Genomic DNA, 21,167 nt, shown 5'->3' with positions numbered 1-21,167 from the left:
GCCAACAGTTGTTGCCTTCTCATCAAGCTGCTTGCCTATTGTCCTGTAGCCCATCCCAGCCTTGTGCAGGTCTACAATTTTATCTCTGATGTCCTTACACCGCTCTCTGGTCTTGGCCATTGTGGAGAAGTTGGAGTCTGTTTGATTGAGTGTGTGGACAGGTGTCTTTTATACAGGTAACGAGTTCAAACAGGTGCAGTTAATACAGGTAATGAGTGGAGAACAGGGGGGCTTCTTAAAGAAAAACGAACAGGTCTGTGAGAGCCAGAATTCTTACTGGTTGGTAGGTGATCAAATACTAATGTCATGCAATAAAATGCAAATTAATTACTTACAAATCATACAATGTGATTTTCTGGATTTTTGTTTTAGATTCTGTCTCTCACAGTTGATGTGTACCTATGATAAAAATGACAGACCTCGGCAGTGTATCAAATACTTGTTCTCCCCACTGTATATCTCAAGACCCCAAATCAATATTTTTTTACTAACACATCTGGTTATCAGCAGGGTGAGTTTAAACTAACATGGAAAACCATTTCCAGCCTAAAAACCTAAGATAGATAGAGGACATGGACTTCTCTGTTTACTGGGTGGGTTTGTGACAGTAACACCCATTTTAAACTGCCATGATGTGGCTTGCTCTTGACAATTCAGAACGAATATACGTGACACACTCAAAGGGTTGCCACTAGTTATCACAGCCACAATAATGGCTAAAACCTGCCTATTTCTACAATTTTGATTTAAAACCTAACCCTAACTTTATATTAATACCAAAAAGCAAATGTTTGTTTTCATGAATTTTTACGATATAGCCACTTTGTGGCTGTGGTAACTAGTAACGACCATAAAGAAGGTGGACTGACATGACCTTATGAAAGTACATCAGTGTTAATAAAACCTTGGGACAAGCCAATCCCTAAGTTAAGATAGCAGGTGAAAAAATATGCTTGAGTGGAGTCCCCACATCCGTTTTTCAGGAGAAACGGAAGTTAGGTTGAAAATACTCTGGAAACATCCGCTTCATTGCCAACCACCGCAGAGAGTGCCCCTAAGTTAACAGGCCACTAAAATGGCCTGAGAAATGGGTAGAAAATACATTTACTCATATATTACTCATATCTCAGTAAAGCTGCTGTATGCAGAGAAACCATAAATCAAAGAGTGGCTCCCCTTGGTGATAACTGACTCAATCTAACTCTGTCACCTTCTAACATATTCAACTGAATCAATTATGCTAGATGTTTTATGGAATTATTTGATGTTAATACATTTGTAAATGATAGATGACTATATTTATTGAGAACATTCAGACACATTTATAGGACACAACACAACGATAAAAATACAGACAGTAGCAGCTCTACAGTGCTAAACCATATCACACATGGTTGGTTTAAATTAAGATCAACCTAGGGAATTAGAACAAGGTGAAATATGGTGATAGCAAGCGCCACTTCTAAATAACCGTAAATAGTGGAAATCTATCTATCACTGGTCCTGAAATACACCATGGAGGACAGAGGTATGGATTGGAGGGAGAGGCAGCAGAGAGCATGGCAACATAGACATCACAAAACACTGTGCTTTCCTCAAATGTTGACATGTGACTATGATTTTGGTTGAAAATAGAGATATATGTTCCCAACATGTCTCTATATGCTAGGTTGAAGATAAATAAATGTTGCTTGTAGTATTTTTTCAACTTTGCATATATGCTTCTTCCAATCCATCCAAATATCTTTACTATGGTCACCAGTGGGAAATCCCATACAGGACAAAACAGAAATGTCATGTGGAATAATAACATTGCTTATACTGTATCATACATACACTACCGTTCAAAAGTTTGGGGTCACTTAGAAATGTCCTTGTTTTTGGAAGAAACGCTCATTTTTGTCCATTAAAATAACATAAAATTGATTAGAAATACAGTGTAGACATTGTTAATGTTGTAAATGACTGTTGTAGCTGGAAACGGCTGAATTTTTATGGAATATCTACATAGGCCCATTATCAGCAACCATCACTCCTGTGTTCCAATGACACGTGTTGGCTGATCCAAGTGTATCATTTTAAAAGGCTAATTGATAATTAGAAAACCCTTTTGCAATTATGTTAGCACAGCTGAAAACTGTTGTTCTGATTAAAGAAGCAATAAAACTGGCCTTCTTTAGACTAGTTGAGTATCTGGAGCATCAGCGATTGTGGGTTCGATTACATGCTCGAAATGGCTAGAAACAATTGATCTATTTCTGTTGTGAGAAATGAAGGCTATTCCATGCAAGAAATGCCTAGAAGGCCAGCATCTATGGAATCGCCTCTTCACTGTTGACGTTTTCTAATGATCAATTAGCCTTTTAAAATGATAAACTTGGATTAGCTAACACAACGTGCCATTGGAACACAGGAGTGAAGTTGCTGATAATGGGCCTCTGTACACCTATGTAGACATTCCATATATATATTTTAATCTGCCGTTTCCAGCTACAATAGTCATTAAACTATTATTAACTGTATTTCTGATCAATTTGGTTATTTTAATGGACAAAAAAATGTGGATTTATTTAAAAAACAAAACAAAGTGACCCCTAACTTTTGAAAGGTAGTGTATCTCACTGGACTGTTGCATGCCTCTGGTGAACACAATGATAATGGTGATTCTGTTTTACATTATGTCATGTTGCTTTTTCCATCATATCAACATGGAGACATAAATATATTAAGATAAAACATAGTTTGCATGCAAGAAGAATAAATATGTTTCTTTGTTTTCCCCAAGGATGACTTAAATGTAAATGATTCTTAACTATTACTTTAGGGAGGAAATCTTTATACATTTTAGCAGTTGGAACCATTCACACCAGACCACACGATCCATCCCCAAATTCTGTTCTCATTTTATCACCATTAACTAAAACCGGTCTTAAGAAAGCTTGTTTCCAATCCACCGTGATGTCCAACGGATACTATTTGTAGTAAATATTTGATGGTATACATTGTCCAAACTAGACCTTGCATTATGTCTGTCTGCAGAGGAATTAATTTATGAGGACAAACAAAGTATATCTATGTACATGTCTTAAATCTTACCTAAGGACCTATATTCTGTGAAACACTTGTCGTCTTATCTAACATGCACGCACCGAGAGAAAGACACACACCAACCACTATAATGAATTATGCACAAGAGGTTCTGAAAGGATCTATTTTCTATAAATCAGTGGAATGGGTGAGATTCGGCCGTGGTCTCCATGGTGATGGGAAAGCGCTGGGCTGTGAAGTTCTCGGTGCTCTGCTATGATGAGACGGAGGGAGGCCTGGACAGTGTTTCCCGGAGAGATTGCACCCGAGAACAGGAGATGTCAAAGCGACGTGATTTGTGTTTGATGTTACCTCTGGAGGACATCAAAGCCATTCACAGCATAGCGTAACAACAACAAAAACACACCAGGACATGTTTTTGACTATGAATAGAGAAATATATCATAAATATCAAAACGTGGAACTGGGGATCCTCGATCTCCAACTTGGGCCGCTTGCCTTAATAGGTTCAGGTGCAGAGCAAAAATAATATTTTAGTTTCTTTCTTACTTGTTGCTGGCTGTTTTTAAATTTTTGAATAATATTTAGGCCTGGAAACTTTCAAATCAGATTTAAATAATTGAATTATAATTTAAATTATTATTATTAAATTGGTTATAAAGACCAATTCTGTTGCTTTATGTTTAAAATACAACATACTCATAGATGAATTATGAATATCAAATGTAACAAAAATCACTCTTAAGTTTAATTACTTAAACAACTATGCACCAACTCAGTCAACATCTGTGTCTCTGTGAAGAGATCAGGTGTCACAGCTGTGTTCTTTCCCCATTCAGCACTTTGTCCGGTATCCCATGTCCTCCCCCTCGCTGGGCTGCAGCTGGCAGATGAAGTGGTTGAGCATATTTTGGGCCGACTGCAAGTTTTCCAGACTGCTGCCAGGATCTGCCTCCGTGGTATCCACACCGCCATCATCACCCATGTCCCCGCTCCTTGTCCTCCAGTTACGGATGATCTCATCTTCTGAGTCATCCATGGTACCATCCTCTGGTTGGTGGAGGTCCATCATGGCCTCTGTACCCTTCAGCTGGCCATGCTGATCCTCCTGTCTTTGATTCTTCCCCCTACAGGAGGGGATCTCATCCAGACTGGCTGACAGGATGCGGATGGGAGAGCCTAGTTTGCGGCTTGCAGTGGCCCTGTACACATCCTCTGTTGGGCCATCAGCTGAGCTCTTGAAAATGGTGGTGAGGGTGACACCATCTATGGGGGCTGGTAAGGTCTCAGAGCGAATGGTAACATGGAGATGGGGGACCTGCTGGGAGCGGGGAGGGTTTTGTCTGACAATCTCCTCACTCCCTGACTCACTCTCTGTCTCTCCTTCTCCCTGCCCTGCCCAGCGAATACGCTCTTGTCTCCACGGTTGAACCGCTGTACCACCATGATGATCTCCCCCTGACCTCAGAACACATTTTGGAGCCTCATCCCCCATTTCCGACCAATCCGATTCCTCCTCTTCTGGCAATGTTCCCAGCGATAGGTCCTCCCCTGTGGCGGTGACCTTTCCATAATGATGACTATCCATGAACTGGACCGGTGGTGGCGCAGCAGGGAGATTTAATTGATTGACAGAATCATCTCTGTGGAAATGTTGGTCCAAGGCTTCCTGCAGCAATGATGTTACCTAAGGGGTGAAGGAGTAATCAATCGATTCGTCAATCATGGTCAAAAGTTAAAAACACAGAACAGAATACAGGCATGTTGTTGACAAAGAACAGCGCACAATTATACATCAAGAAAAAAAAATCTAAACTAAAAGACAACTCATTAACAATGTTTTTTTTAGAAACAATGGGTTATGTAAAACAACATTTATTAACTACATGCAGCTCGAAGCAAAAACAATGGTTTCTATTGGTGGTTTTACTCTCAACTAAAATGGGCATGATGAATAAACAGAAGGTCAAACTAAAGGGAGATTTGGATGGTGAAAGGTAGGAGACATTTTATACTATACAAAGAGGAACATAGTTACAATTTGCTACATTGTGTAAGTGCATACCATGCACTATAGCTGATTCTTATTGCAATACATTCCTAGGTTGGGGCTTGAGGGTCAGGCGATCATAGAGGTCAGGCGAATTTGTTTCAGGGCCTGTACTAGTAGTATTTTTCTGTACTTGGCCACTCTGGTCTGGTTTTGCGCACGTTTTAGGTTGTCTTTTTGTCTCGGCTAGATCTGTTCATCAGGAGTTCTCACGTTAATAGTCTCCATGCTGTGGATGGTGTTCTTGGCTGAGGACAGCTGATCTGTCAGGGATGTGATCCGCTGGTTCAAATGCTCATGCTCCCCGTCCATACTCTGAGCCTGACAGACAACACACATAAGACAGAACAAACATAAACATGATGAAAATGGTGATACCATTTTCCAGATATGTGAACAAAATCCCTTCTATTGACTTATCTAATGTATACTTGTATGCAAAATGAGCTTTTGATCTTCTGGTGCCTCACCACTGAATGAAGCTTCTGCTGCAGGAGATTGTTGGTCTGTTGAGTGTAGGAGTTGTTATCTGTAAGTCTGAAATGGGAGAGAGATACATAAGGACTGTAAGAGGTACAATAATAGCACTATCTAAGCCTGACAATGTCATGCATATTAACTCAAAATGAATTCTGATTTGAATTTGTCTAAACTTTTGAAAGAGTCACTGTAAAAGGCAACTCAAATGGATTGGAACTGCCAGTCCTCTCTGAACCCCCTCATAATGCTAGAGCTACCCGTCCCAACGTCTCATCACACCCATGACCTTTTGAATTTGTCCAGGAGGTTGCTCAGCTCGACACAAGTGTTCTGTAGTTCTGACTCGAGGAGCTGGTGACTGCTCTTAAATTCGGTGCCCATGCACTCCATTCGCACGGCAGTCTGGCACAAACTGTGGTGCAGATCCACATTTTGCTCCTGAAGCTTCCTGAATGAAGTAGGAGAGTGGAGGGGGAGGGGTTTAGTGCTCAGTTAGATACTAATGTGTATCTTCAAGAAAATACGTTTTTTTTCAACTTTATTTTATCAATTAAAATGATTCCCCCAATAAACAATAAGATGGAGATCAAATTAAACAAAATCAAACTCACATTATTCGATTAACCTCAGATGCTTCCTGTATGGGAAGGACAAAACAAAAAAGTATTTACAGTCGTCCACAACGTGCATTTCAGAAATAGAAATTGATTCTGCAGCTTCTAGTTAAAAGACATTGATAACCAATAGGGACACATTGTGTGATAATTTGATGTGCATGAGTTTGCATGTGATCACTTTTTCCATGTGTCATTCATGATTACGTAGTTAGGAAGGAGCCTGCACGTTTAATTCCACAATCGATGGGGAAAAAACGAGTGGAACATTCTTACATAATTGCTTAATTAAGAATGTAAAGCATGTTCAGCGGTAGAAAATGGTCAATAAATATACAGTATACTGTAGATAATGCTTGACATAACTAGCGATAGTGATAAACCCAACCCCCGGAGCAATGTCATACTTTATGTAGAGAGGTAGTTGAGCCGCTGTAGCCCGTCTGCTGCTCGTCCTGACTCGTGGGGCTGCTGGTATTCCTGGAATAACCAGACTTGCTGGAATGGGACAATGACTCCAGCTCTGTAGCCGATGCACTGACAGGAAAGTGCTCCTTAGAATGGCTTGATGGGCTGTGGTGACCCTCATGGTGCTGATGGTGGTGCTGTGTGTCTGCAGGTGAGGGATGTTGGTGAGATTCAAAATTGGAAGGATGGTGGTGATGATGAGATTCTGGGTTGGTAGAAATGTGATGGGGTTCAGAATGGGAGTGTGAATGTTGAGATTCTGAATGAGAGAGGTGGTGGTGGGAATCTTGGTGGGAACTATGGTGGTGATGGAGAGATTCTGTATGCGAGCCATGGTGTTGGAAAGATTCTGTATGCGAGCCATGGTGTTGGAAAGATTCTGTATGGGAGCCATGGGGATTGTGAGATTCTGTATGGGAGCCATGGGGATCGTGAGATTCTGTATGGGAGCCATGGGGATCGTGAGATTCTGTATGGGAGCCATGGGGATTGTGAGATTCTGTATGGGAGCCATGGGGATTGTGAGATTCTGGATGGGAGCCATGGGGATCGTGAGATTCTGGATGGGAGCCATGGGGATCGTGAGATTCTGGATGGGAGCCATGGGGATCGTGTGATTCTGGATGGGAGCCATGGGGATCGTGTGATTCTGGATGGGAGACATGGGGATCGTGAAATTCTGGATGGGAGCCATGGGGATCGTGAGATTCTGGATGGGAGCCTTGGGGATCGTGAGATTCTGGATGGGAGCCATAGTGATGGAGAGATTTTGGATGGGAGCCATGGTGATGGAGAGATTCTGGATGGGAGTCATGGTGATGGAGAGATTCTGGATGGGAGTCATGGTGATGGAGATATTCTGGATGGGAGCCGCGGTGATGGAGAGATTCTGGATGGGAGCCGCGGTGATGGAGAGATTCTGGATGGGAGCCCTGGTGATGGAGAGATTCTGGATGGGAGCCCTGGTGATGGATAGATTCTGGATGGGAGCCGCGGTGGTGGAGAGATTCTGGATGGGAGCCCTGGGGATGGAGAGATTCTGTATGGGAGCCGCGGTGATGGAGAGATTCTGGATGGGAGCCCTGGTGATTGAGAGATTCTGGATGGGAGCCACGGTGATGGAGAGATTCTGGATGGGAGCTGCGGTGATCGTGAGATTCTGTATGGGAGTCGTGGTGATAGAGAGAATCTGGATGAGATCTGTGGTGATGGAGAGATTCTGGATGGGATCTGTGGTGATGGAGAGATTCTGGATGGGAGCCGTGGTGATGGTGTGAATCTGGGTGGAGAGGATTGTGGTGGTGTCCATGGTGATGATGATGAGTTGGGCTGTGGTGGTGTCTATGGTGATTAGTTGGGCTGTGGTGGTGTCTATGGTGACGGTGATGAGTTGGGTTTTGGTGGTCTCCATGATGTTGGGGATGGGTTTGGCTGTGGTGGTCTCCATGGGAATGGTGATGGGTTGGGCTGTGGTGACCTACATGGTGATCGGAATGACTTGGGCTGTGATGGTCTCCATGGTGATGGGAAAGTGTTGGGTTGTGGTGGTCTCCATGGTGTTGGGGATGAGTTTGGCTGTGGTGGTCTCCATGGGAATGGTGATGAGTTGGGCTGTGGTGGTCTCCATGGTGATGGTGATGGGTTGGGCTGTGGTGGTCTCCATGGTGATGAGAATGGCTTAGGCTGTGGTGGTCTCCATGGTGATGGGGATGAGTGGGGCTGTGGTGGTCTCCATGGTGATGGGAATGAGTGGGACTGTGGTGGTCTCCATGGTGATGGGAATGAGTGGGGCCGTGGTGGTCTCCATGGTGACGGGAATGAGTTGGGCCATGGTGGTCTCCATGGTGACGGGGTTGAGTTGGGCTGTGGTGGTCTCCATGGTGATGACTAGGGCTGTGATGATCTCCATGGTGATGGGAAAGTGTTTCTCCATGGTGATGGGGGTGAGTTGGGCTATGATGGTCTCCATGGTGATAGGGGTGCGTTGGGCTGTGGTGGACTCCATGGGGATGAATTTGTCTGTGTTGGTTTCCATGGTGATAGGATTGAGTTGGGCTGTGGTGGTCTCCATGGTGATGTGGATGAGTTGGGTTGTTGTGGTCTCCATGGTGATGAGTTGGGCTGTTGTGGTCTCCATGGTGATGGGGATGAGTTGGGTTGTGGTGGTCTCCATGGTGATGATTTGGGCTGTGGTGGTATCCTTGGTGATTGGGATTAGTTGGGCTGTGGTGGTCTCCATGGTGATGGGGATGAGTTGGGCTGTGGTGGTCTCCATGGTGATGGGTTGGGCTGTGGTGGCCTCCATGGTGATGAGTTAGGCTGTGGTGGTCTCCATGATGATGGGAATGAGTTGGGCTGTGGTGGTCTCCATGGGGATGAGTTTGGCTGTGGTGATCTCCATGGGGATGGTGATGGGATGAGCTGTGGTGGTCTCCATGGTGATGGGTTGAGCTGTGGTGGTCTCCATGGTGATGGAGATGACTGGATCTGTGGAGGTCCCCATGGTGATGACTGGGGCTGTGGAGGTCTCCATGTTGATGGGGATGACTGGGGGTGTGGAGGTCTCCATGGGGATGAGTTGGGCTGTGTTGGCCTCCATGGAGATGGGGATGACCGGGGCTGTGAAGGTCCCCATGATCACGGGAGTGGCTTGGGCTGTGGTGGTCTCCATGGGGATGAATTTGTCTGTGGTGGTGTCCATGGTGATGGGGATGAGTGGGGCTGTGGTGGTCTCCATGGTGATGCTTTGGGCTTTGGTGGTCTCCATGGTGATGAGATGGACTTTGAAGACCTCTGTGATGGTGGTGAGATTGAGAATGGGAGAGATGCTGGTTATGATTGTGTGGTGTTGAAGAACGGGAGTGATGTCTTGATGAGGGGCTATTTCCTGGGCTACTGCTGTCATCGGTGTGGCTGCTAGGACTGTGGTGTATGTCTCTTGCAGGCTGATGGTGGCAATGGTGTTGGTGATGCTGGTTTGCGCCGAGATGGGAGCGAGAGTGCTTGATGGAATGAGAGTGCTTCCTGGAATGGGAATGCCTACTGATGTGGGAGTGAACACTAACTGTCGTAGAGCTTGCACTGCCAGGCCGACTACTCTTCTGTCTTTGACTCTGCTCCCCTGTGCGTTCCACCTTGGGGAACCTCAGGGAGGCTTGTCCTGGGCTGCTAGGCCTGTGAGCAGCTGTGACTCCAAGAGAGGTGAGTCTGTATGGGCTGAGCACCTGCCTGGTGATCTCGTTCAGAAAGGCAGAGAACTTCAGCTTGTCCTTCACTAAGTTCTTATTGGCTACCTCCTTGCTTTTCCACAACTCCTCCTGATCTACAATGGTATCTGCATCTCCATCCCTGTCCTCACAATGGGACAGCGCCTCCATTGACTTTGCCTTGCGGACTTTGCCAGCCATTCCTACCAATTTAGCACTCTCCTGCTTCTTCAGGGTGATCTTGGCAGGGGTCAGATGAGAGGACACAGCTTTCTTTTTCTTTTTTCCTTTCAGGCTCCTTTCCTGGCTTGGGGACTTGTGGAGATAGCCTTCGTCATCTATCAAAGGAGATGTCTCATCTTCCTCTTCATCATAGGCCTTCCTCCCCTCAGAGATTTCAGTGCAGGACTGTGAGTACTTGGGGTTCTGCAGTGGATGTTTGTAATCCTTCACAGACTCATTTATAGTGGTCTGAGAGGACCAGGTGGATGAAGAGCCAGAGGATGACGAGGAGGAAGAGGATGATGTTAAGGAAGAGAAGGAAGATGAGAAAGATGATGATGAGGAACCAGAGGTAGAGCTGGAAGAAGTTGCTGCAACCTGAGGGTGGGAGGTCACATCTGTAGCATGGTGATGCGGTTGGTGTTGGTGATGAGGATGGCCAGGAGGAGAGTGGTGTGATTTCTCATTGTGGTGGTGAGGGTGGTTGTTGTGGCCATGGTGGCAGACAATGTTGCCCTCTGATGTTGAATGGTTGCTACTGCAAGAGGAGAACAGGATGACAGCAGTGTTCAGAGACCATACTCTTAGGGCTCAGTTACACCAGTGGAGGCTGCTGAGGGGAGGACAGCTCATAATAATGCATGGAACATGGAAACCATGTGTTTGATGTATTGGACACCTTTTCACTAATTCCCACTTCAGCCATTACAACAATTCTGTCCTCCCCAATTAAGGTGCCACCAACCTCCTGTGAGTTACACGTTTTACAATAACGCAGGGCTGGTTAAATTAACTAGGCCAAGATCATTTGGTCACATCTGAATATTTCTCAAAATATGTACAATTTCCAAAATGTTGAATATAAAAACAAGAAATTCCATCCAAGATTTCAGAAATTGGTGAACTAATAAACTAATTTAATCAAACATACCCATGACAATTGTGATCCTTTGACCAATCTAGCTCGTGCTGGTGATGAGGATGGTGATGATAATCATGGTTGTGGTGATGGTGTTTGTGGTGATCAGTTTTTTGGTCAGCAATCTTGCAATGCTTGTGGTCCCTCTCGTGATGGTCATGGAGGTGGGGCCTGCTGTGCCTGTGGCTCCTGGTCCCCTGCTTATGCTGCACGGGAGTGAAGTACTTCTCCATCACCTGCTGCTTCCCCAAACCCAAGTCCTCCTCCACTGCTTTTGTGTGGTAGTCCCTGGGTGCAGGGACAATCGTTTCCCTGTTGTTCGGTCTGCAACTATTCCTCTTCCTGTGTTATTCCCTTGTTACTTTCTGATGATTCAAATATATTTTCTGGACCATAGCTCAACTATTTGGAAAAATAACAGAATTATAGCAAAGTTAGGACATTACTACATGCTGAATACATTTTCTGAGCTAATTTAACTGAGCACTTTCATAAGGGTATAATAGTTATGCTAACTTAAAACAGGCCATTAACCACATCATCAACTACAACTATTTTCTTCCTAAATGAAGCGGTTACAAAACTACTGACATCTGTTAAGTTATTCTTGAAATACTTTAAGTCAACACAAACATAGTATATCAGCAAATACCATCAATCTCAAATCACAGTCAGACTTACCTAAAACATGGTGTGAAATGTTTTAGACGTGCCAGTAATTCAAGAATCCTTATCTGTCTAAATCAAGAAGCATAAATAGTCAACTTAACTCAATTAACTTGATCTGAATCATTAATTCTGATATCCTAAACCACATAAGCAGTGAGTGCTAGCATATACTCTGTCAGAGGACCCATAAGAATGACACAGGTTGAGATGCTCATTGATGTTTTGTACCAGGATTCTGCTTGCACCCTCCATCTGATGTAACAATTTTCCAATTGCGGTGGAGCATGAAACATCAATAAATCCTTTGCACCCATCCACTAGCCTAAAGCGATTTTTCAAATCTCATGTGAAAACTACTTCATAGACAAAACACGTGCTCTTTTTCTATTTTTATCACGCCCGATAAAATTAAACATTGGTCAGCTACTCTATTCAAATGATATGGGCAATGTTCATTTAAAAAAAAGAAGACCTATTTGTGCAACAAGCTTAGTTTACTCAATATCAATATTCAATAATTCATTATTGTTATGTTCATGTCAAGACAGTTTAGACTGAAACCAAAATGTTGTCTATGCATTTTCTCAAATAAAGTTGCCCTTAAGTTATGTATACAATTCAACTGTTTGGATTCCAGTGTTTAGGAGATTGACTGGTTATTAATATCCAGCTTGCTATGGACCTGCCTGTCCCTATTGTATCACTGCAAAAGACACAATGACAACGAAAATTAAGGAAAGCGTTGAGAACCCCATTGAATTACAATAGCATGTTAAGCAACCACATACCAAGAAACATGATTGTTTGCAATTAATGATCACATTCAATTACCATATCACTAGACCCTGACAGTTGGTAGGTACAGAGGGACACAAGTGCTTTCGGGATGTTTGACACCAGTTATATAGACATTCATTTTAATTCATTTCTAGCTCTGAGGTTATAGCAATACAATCCTATTGTCTGTAGTTGTCCATCGCCCGCAGCCCCTTTCCCCCGAATCGATTGCCAATTGTGTGATACAGCACAGCCCTCCACTCACAATCAATGGCAGTACTGCATTGAGACCCTCCAGCAAAGAGAAGGGAAGGACAAAGCAGTGTGGGGCTAATGTGAGACCCAACCCAAATATAGGTTAGATTACTCAGAAATCAAGTGACTCCTTAAATTCTAAGGACAATCTTTTTTCAGAGACCTAGAACATTGATACTTAATATAAACAAATTGACATTCAGGATCACTGGCCTGGGAAAATATTCCTTCAAAAAGTATGTTTAAAGAAACATGAATTACCTTAATACCAAACCCATACAAAAGGACACAACATCTACAACTCAGTGTGTTTCGTACAACCATTACTAGACAGAATATAGCTCAAACTATTTATTATATTCATGAAACAGAAATTTACAAAAAAGCAACCACTATAAGCTAGTCCTTACAACAACAAAAATGCAATATACTGGAGTCAGTCATGGAGAAGACAGCCAATAAGAAGTGTTAAATCTGATAATAAATTTGATCAGATAAAGTCTTAAATCACTCAAATCTAAACCATCATACAGTTGAAGTCAGAAGTTCACACACACTTAGGTTGGTGTCATTAAAACTCATTTTTCAACCACGCCACAAATTTCTTGTTAACAAACTATTTTTTATTTTAATCCGTTATTTTACCAGGTAAATTGACTGAGAACACATTCTCATTTGCAGCAACGACCTGGGGAATGGTTACAGGGGAGAAGAGGGGGATGAATGAGCCAATTGTAAACTGGGGATTAGGTGACCATCAAATCAAATCATGATGGTTTGAAGGCCAGATTATGGGATCTTTAACGACCTCAGAGAGTCAGGACACCCGTTTAACATCCCATCCGAAAGACGGCACCCTACACAGGGCAGTGTCCTCAATCACTGCCCTGGGGGTTTTGGAATATTTTTTTTTTTTAGACCAGAGGAAAGAGTGCCTCCTACTAGCCCTCCAACACCAATTCCAGCAGCATCTGGTCTCCCATCCAGGGACCGAGCAGGACCAACCCTGCTTAGCTTCAGAAGCAAGCCAGCAGTGGTATGCAGGGTGGTATGCTGCTGGCCAAACTATAGTTTTGGCAAGTCAGTTAGGACATCTACTTTGTGCATGACACAAGAATTTTTCCAACAATTGTTTACAGATTATTTCACTGTATCACAATTCAAGTGGGTCTTAAATGTACATACTACGTTAAATGTGCCTTTAAACAGCTTGGAAACTTCCAGAAAACGTCATGGCTTTAGAAGCTTCTGATAGGCTAATTGACATCATTTGAGTCAATTGGAGGTGTACCTGTGGATGTATTTCAAGGCCTACCTTCAAACTCAGTGCGTCTTTGCTTGACATCATGGGAAAATCAAAAGAAATTTCAGTCAAAAACTCAGAAAAAAATGTGTAGACCTCCACAAGTCTGGTTCACCCTTGGCAGCAATTTCCAAACGCCTGAAGGTACCACGTTCATCTCTACAAACACCATGGGACCACGCAGCCGTCATACCGCTCAGGAAGGAGACACGTTCTGTCTCCTAGAGATGAAAGTACTTTTGTGTGAAAAGTGCAAATCAATCCCAGAACAACAGCAAAGGACCTTGTGAAGATGCTGGAGGAATCAGGCACAAAAGTATCTATATCCACAGTAAAACAAGTCCTATATTGACATAACCTGAAAGGCCGCTCAGCAAGGAAGCCACTGCTCCAAAACCACCATAGAAAATCCAGACTACGGTTTGCAACTGCACATGGGGATAAAGATCGTACTTTTTGGAGAAATGTCCTTTGGTCTGATGAAACAAAAATAGAACTGTTTGGCCATAATTACCATTGTTATGTTTGGAGGAAAAAAGGGAGAGGGTTGCAAGCTGAAGAACACCATCCCAACTGTGAAGCACAGGGGTGGCAGCATCATGTTATGGGGTTGCTTTGCTGCAGGAGGGACTTGGTGCACTTCACAAAATAGATGGCATTATGAGGGAGGAAAATTATGTGGATATATTGAAGCATCTCAAGACATCACTCAGGAAGTTAAAGCTTGGTCACAAATGAGTCTTCCAAATGGACAATGACCCCAAGCATACTTCCAAAGTTGTGGAAAAATGGCTTAAGGACAACAGAGTCAAGGTATTGGAGTAGCCATCACAAAGCCCTGACCTCAATCGAATAAAACATTTGTGGGCAGAATTGAAAAAGCGTGTGCGAGCAAGGAGGCCTACAAACCTGACTCAGTTACACCAGCTCTGTCAGGAGGAATGAGCCAAAATTCTAAAAGCTTAAATAAATCATTCTCTCTACTGTTATTCTGACATTTTACATTCTTAAAATAAAGTGGTGATCCTAACTGCCACAAGACAGGGATTTTTCAAAACTAGGATTAAAGGTCAGGAATTGTGAAAAACAGAGTTTAAATGTATTTGGCTAAGGTGTATGTAAACTTCAACTGTATATGAGATGAATAAATAATTACATTTAAACTAATATTTTATATGTAAAAACAGTGATGGCTTCCACAATGAGAGGGTGAGAGCACCCTCTAGAGAACAAATGTGATAAGGGAATGCATGACATGCAGGCTTCAATTAAATCCAAAAACACAAGTTCTGAAATCATAGTAGGACATGACAATCTGCCATGATGAAGATTCTTAGTTTGGACATGTTCTGTCCCAAATTAACACTTAGGAAAAGAACAAAGTAAAAAGCAAACAGCTGTAATCTCAACATCACAGAAAATGCTTTGTAAATAAATCTGACAAGTTATAACACACCTGATGTCTGTAATCCAATTTACAATGATTTAAAATATAAAAGGGTGCTCTTCAACACAAGATAATGTCCCTGTGACCTAATGAAGTTGTCATTTCAAAAAGAAAAGAAATATCAACCTATCAAAGTGACAGGAACATCAGTAAAGATAGAAACTGGTTTTAAGATTACACAATTCTTATTAAGTCACTTATTAAACCAATCTCACATTTAGAACATTGAAAAAGCCTACATCTGTATTGTAAATTAATCCTGTTGTTCCCATAGGTGCCATATTTATGCAAATATCAACTACTTTCACACCTCATCACCTTTGAAATGCCATCATAGAAGTGTAAAAAGTTTACTTTCTCCAATCTTGGCAAAAAGGATTTCTAGTTACATGTCAAAGTCTTTGAGGATGACCTATGAGTTTATTCCACCACCAAATCAAATCCTTCCGCCTCTTCAAACTCTGCATTCATCTTTGCAGCAAGGTCGTCCAACTCTGCCAGCTGGGTAGGAAGGAAATGGAAAAGTAGATCAACACAAAGGTACATATGCTATAGGGTCTTACACATCTCCATCTTGAAAATAGTTTAAGCAAGTAATAAGTGTTACTTTTCATTTCTTGATGGTGTTTGGCCCTCTTTGGGGGGTATTATCGGAAGGTGCCTTAGTGTCTCCCAACTCCTCCCGTCTCAGCCTCCAGTATTTATGCTGCAATAGTTTATACGTGTCGGGGGGCTAGGGTCAGTCTGTTACATCTGGATTATTTATTCGGTTTTATCCAGTGTCCTGTGTGAATTTAAGTATGCTCTCTCTAAATCTCTCAAGAGGACCTGAGGTCTAGGACCATGCCTGATGTCTCCTTGCTGTTCCCAGTCCACTTGGTCATGCTGCTGCTCCAATTTAAACTGTTCTGTCTGTGGGTATGGAACGCTGACCTGTTCACTGGACGTGCTACCTATCCCAGACCTGCTGTTTTCAACTCTCTAGAGACAGCAGGAGCGGTAGAGACACTGAATGATCAGCTATGAAAAGCCAACTGACATTTACTCCTCTACAATCACTGTGATTATTATTATTTGACCCCGCTGGTCATCTATGAACATTTGAACATCTTGGCCATGTTCTGTTAAAATCTCCACCCGGCACAGCCAGAAGAGGACTGGCCACCCAGTTTCTTCCTAGGTTCTGGCCTTTCTAGGGAGATTTTCCTAGCCACCGTGCTTCTACACCTGCATTGCTTGCCGTTTGGGGTTTCAGGCTGGGTTTCTGTACAGCACTTTGTGACATCAGCTGATGTAAGAAGGGCTTCATGAATAAATTAGATTGAATATACACTGTAGTGTACTATGGTTAAGTTGTTTATTAATGTTGTCAATAGTGACCGCAGTAGTATCATATGCCCTCTTCTCACAGAATCACATTATTGGAAACCAAGACTGTTCTCAGGCACGCGTGGTTATAGCTAGATATGTTTAAGTTGTGGACAATTTTAGCTAACCCTATTCGTAATTGTACTAACCTGCTGCATAAGTTCTCCTAACATTTACATTTTACTAACCTCTTACGTAGTCACTTCTGCTAGTCAAATCCGTCAGACCTGCCCTGAGAGCAGTGGGTATCCACTAATGCGATACAGTTATGGTCTCACTTACTTTTATTTGAGGAACCTTCTTCCTCCTCCTCTTCTCCTTTACCACAGCAACTCCAGGAATGTTGACATCTGGCTCAGGAGCAGCTGCAGCACTGTCGTCCCCTTCTATCAGGGTGAAGGAGCTGACCCCACAGAATGACTTGGAGGCCTCAGAGCCCACCCTGGACTGCTCCACCTTGCGGAGAACCTGGGGTGTTTGAAGCTTCTCAAACCCAAACATGGTCTCCCGACGCAGAGATGGGGAGGACACGTCCTGGCCTTGGGGATGCTCAAACGAACGGTCCCCTGGGCTTAGGCTGCTGTAGGACCGACGAACCTTCTGTGACCATGCTGAGTCCTCAGGGTTCCCTGCAGCCTGGGGATAGGGGGCCAAGATCGGGGAGAGCATGGTGGCTTTTGGAGGAGGAACCTGGGCAGTTCCTGGGATAGAAATTTTGGCCTTCTTCAGACTGCCTTCAGACAATCTTTGTTCATTTTCTTTGTTGTCCTCAGAGGGTACCTGAAACAAAAGCAATTGTGCACATATGACTGGGCTGATATGAAATAGCAGGACCAAACATTAAAACTATGCAGCTTATTCTGTAAATGAATTTGCTGTGTTCTTTCAACTCACATTGAATTGTGTTTTCCTGGGTGCAATTTTCCTCACAGTGATGCTGCGTTTCACAGTGTCTGTAGGAGCCTGTGGATTACAGTAACATTATATATACTTAGACAAAGCACTGACAAGACTGAAGATGCTTGCAGGATGCAGTTTGACTACATCAAAAGGTAAATTGAAATGTTACTGGTTGTGCTGACAAAAGGTACTACTTACTGAGTTGGGGACATTTTGATTTGGAGAGGTCAACCGCACTGACCTCCTTCGTGGCTGGCTGGTAGAATCTGGTTTGATAAGACAAATAATGGTCCAACCATCAACAATATTGGCTCATTGGCTTCCCTTTATTACAGCTAACAATGATGTGAGATATTTAGTTAGCAACATGACTTGACTGGTCCCTTGACTGATAAAGTCAATTGACAGGTTTTTTTTTTTTGTTATCTAAAAACTTGGAGTAATGTCGAGATGTTGTGAAGATCCAGCTGTATGCCTCAATATGAAGACGACCATCTGTTTCCATAATTGTACTGTCCATCTTCGCCATTGATTTGAGATTGATGCATATAGCTAGCTGTCTAACGGAGTCTGCACAATAGGCACCATTTGACAATTTAGAATAATCTCGCCATTGGAGTGAACCACACATCTGCTAATTACAGACAAGCACTACTATAAACAGAAGCACTTCTCTAAATTAAAAAATAAAGAACAACATATTAAACATACTGACCAGCCAAACAGGATTGATGTGTCTCGTTGCTCATTCTTGCCGTCTGTCCAACTTATTTACTAACGTTAATACATTAATTCGGTGGGTGATTAGCTAGCAAGAATACACATGAACGTAATCTGGCTAGTAGCTATCGACAACAAGCTAGCTAACTTAGTAGTAAAACAATTAATTAGCAAATACATATATCAAACAAGCTAACTAGGCAACAAATAACTAATGCAAAACTACGACTGAATAACTTGAGAGCAGTTAATTTTGATTTAACTCGTCAGTCCTCAAAAGTTTCAAAATTCCCCGCCTGAAAGTACCGGAAGTGACATTGGAGTGCAGTTCCTGTCCGTTATTTTATCTTTCTTTTTTTTATTTGATTTAACCTTTATTTAACTAGGCAAGTCAGTTAAGAACAATTTACAATGACGGCCCACCAAAAGGCCTCCTGCAGGGGGGACTAAAAATATAAACTTAAATAAAATATATAGGATAAAGAGAGACAACAAATCAAATCAAAGTGTATTTGTCACGTGCGCTGAATACAACAGGTGTAGTACAGTGAAATGCTTTCTTACAGGCTCTAACCAATAGTGCAAAAAAGGTGAAAAACACATAATAGCACAATTGGTTGGGCGCCCATAAAACAGCTGCCATTTCTTCTGGCACCATTTTAGATCCTCCAAACACAACACTACCTAAAGAGATACCTAAAACAACAACATAGCATGGCAGCAACACATGACAACACAGCATGGTACTGTAGCAACACAACATGACAACAACATGGTAGCAACACAACATGGCAGCAGCACAAACATGGTACACACATTATTGGGCACAGACAACAATACATAATGCAAAGCAGACACAACTGTCAGTAAGAGTGTCCATGACTGAGTCTTGAATGAAGAGATTGAGATAAAACTGTCCAGTTTGAGTGTTTGTTGCAGCTCGTTCCAGTCGCTAGCTGCAGTGAACTGAAAAGAGGAGGGACCCAGGGATGTGTGCTTTGGGGACCTTTAACACACTAGAGCTTGAGGTAGGGTTAAGAGAGCTTGAGGTAGTCACCTCATACAATTACTTGGGAGTATGGCTAGACAGTACACTGTCCTTCTCTCAGCACATATCAAAGCTGCAGGCTAAAGTTAAATCTAGACTTGGTTTCCTCTATAATAATCGCTCCTCTTTCACCCCAGCTGCCAAACTAACCCTGATTCAGATGACTATCCTACCTATGCTAGATTACAGAGACGTAATTTATAGATCGACAGGTAAGGGTGCTCTCCATTCGGCCATCAGATTTGCCACCAATGCTCCTTATAGGACACATCACTGCACTCTATACTCCTCTGTAAACTGGTCATCTCTGTATACCAGTCGCAAGACCCACTGCTTGATGCTTATTTATAAAACTGTCTTAGGCCTCACTCCCCCCTATCTGAGATATTGACTGCAGCCCTCATCCTCAACATACAACACCTGTTCTGCCAGTCACAGGTAGAGGGGCATTCTTACCAAATCACATGTATTTTTTAAAATTTAACTCGACAATTCTTATTTACAATTCTTATTTACAATGACGGCCTACACCGGCCAAACCTGGATGACGCTGGGCCAATTGTGCGCCGCTCTATGGTACTCCCAATAACGACCGGTTGTGATTCAGCACTGCACAGAGACTAAATTAATGATAAATATGTGATTCCATCTAAATAAATAAACTACGATAAAGACGCGAGTGTATTAGAATTAGAAGCGAGTTGAATGAGGCAGGGCTTGCAAACTATTACAGACTACAAAGGGAAGCACAGCTGAGAGCTGCCCAGTGACACAAGCCTACCAGATGAGCTAAATAACTTCTATGCTCGCTTCGAGGCAAGTAACACTGAAACATGCATGAGAGCATCAGCTGTTCCGGACGACTGTGTGATCATGCTCTCCGCAGCTGATGTGAGTAAGACCTTTAAACAGGTCAACATTCACAAGGCCGCAGGGCCAGACGGATTAAAAGGACATGTACTCCGAGCATGCGCACCAACTGGCAAGTTTCTTCACTGACATATTCAACCTCTCCTTGACTGAGTCTGTGATACCAACATGTTTCAAACAGACCACCATAGTCCCTGTGCCCAAGAACACTAAGGTAACCTGCCTAAATGACTACCGACCCATGGCACTCACGTCTGTAGCCATGAAATGCTTTGAAAGGCTGGTCACCCACTCTAATTTGCATACCACTCCAACAGATCCACAAATGATGCAATCTCTATTGCACTCCACACTGCCCTTTCACACCTGGACAAAAGGAACACCTATGTGAGAATGTTATTCATTGACTGCAGCTCAGCATTCAACACCATAGTGCCCTCAAAGCTCATCACTAAGCTAAGGACCCTGGGACTAAACACCTCCCTCTGCAACTGGATCCTCGATTTCCTGACGGACCACCCCCAGGTGGTAAGGGTAGGTGACAACACATCCACCACGCTGATCCTCAACACGGGGGCCCCTCATGGGTGCATGCTCAGTCCCCTCCTGTACTCCTGGTTCACTCATGACTGCATGGCCATGCACGACTCCAACACCCTTATTAAGGACTGAGCACGCCCCCATTCTCATCGACGGGGCTGCAGTGGTGCAGGTTGAGAGTTCCTTGGCGTGAAGAGGGCACGACAAAACCTATTACCCCTCAGGAGACTGAAAATATTTGGCATGTGTCCTCAGAACCTCAA

At 43.1% G+C, this 21,167-nt stretch overlaps 2 protein-coding genes across 2 annotated transcripts; both read right to left on the bottom strand.

The window, feature by feature from the left end:
• Positions 1 to 1,288: 1,288 nt before the first annotated feature.
• On the bottom strand, positions 1,289 to 11,406 carry si:dkey-273o13.3 (filaggrin). The gene is made up of 7 exons (XM_029620756.2): positions 11,020 to 11,406; positions 6,600 to 10,626; positions 6,190 to 6,215; positions 5,865 to 6,026; positions 5,569 to 5,635; positions 5,312 to 5,419; positions 1,289 to 4,735 (listed from the first exon to the last, which is right to left on the bottom strand). The coding sequence occupies exons 1-7, from the start codon at positions 11,238 to 11,240 to the stop codon at positions 3,884 to 3,886; spliced, it is 5,463 nt and encodes a 1,820-aa protein (XP_029476616.2). The 5' UTR covers positions 11,241 to 11,406; the 3' UTR covers positions 1,289 to 3,883.
• A 1,638-nt stretch (positions 11,407 to 13,044) lies between these two features.
• On the bottom strand, positions 13,045 to 18,766 carry LOC115147040 (sororin-B-like). Its single transcript, XM_029689032.2, has 5 exons — positions 18,442 to 18,766; positions 17,925 to 17,992; positions 17,721 to 17,789; positions 17,109 to 17,606; positions 13,045 to 15,959 (listed from the first exon to the last, which is right to left on the bottom strand). Exons 1-5 carry the CDS (start codon positions 18,473 to 18,475, stop codon positions 15,879 to 15,881), a joined length of 750 nt encoding a protein of 249 aa, XP_029544892.1. The 5' UTR covers positions 18,476 to 18,766; the 3' UTR covers positions 13,045 to 15,878.
• Between the last annotated feature and the right edge of the window lie 2,401 nt (positions 18,767 to 21,167).

Source organism: Oncorhynchus nerka, linkage group LG19 (assembly GCF_034236695.1).
Source record: "Oncorhynchus nerka isolate Pitt River linkage group LG19, Oner_Uvic_2.0, whole genome shotgun sequence".
Lineage (NCBI taxonomy): Eukaryota > Metazoa > Chordata > Actinopteri > Salmoniformes > Salmonidae > Oncorhynchus > Oncorhynchus nerka.
This window is presented reverse-complemented; position numbering and strand designations above follow the sequence as displayed.

Bases quoted from the DNA above. Each gene is read 5' to 3' on its own strand.
- si:dkey-273o13.3 (XM_029620756.2), bottom strand. From the start codon at position 11,240: ATGGAGAAGTACTTCACTCCCGTGCAGCATAAGCAGGGGACCAGGAGC. The intron at 6,027-6,189 runs GTGAGTTTGATT...TACTTCATTCAG, and splicing joins TCTGAGGTTAATCGAATAAT to GAAGCTTCAGGAGCAAAATG. The intron at 5,636-5,864 runs GTCATGGGTGTG...CTCCCATTTCAG, and splicing joins CTCCTGGACAAATTCAAAAG to ACTTACAGATAACAACTCCT.
- LOC115147040 (XM_029689032.2), bottom strand. From the start codon at position 18,475: ATGAGCAACGAGACACATCAATCCTGTTTGGCTG. The intron at 17,993-18,441 runs GTCAGTATGTTT...TTATCAAACCAG, and splicing joins ACATCAATCCTGTTTGGCTG to ATTCTACCAGCCAGCCACGA. The intron at 17,607-17,720 runs GTGAGTTGAAAG...CTTTTGTTTCAG, and splicing joins CCAGGAAAACACAATTCAAT to GTACCCTCTGAGGACAACAA.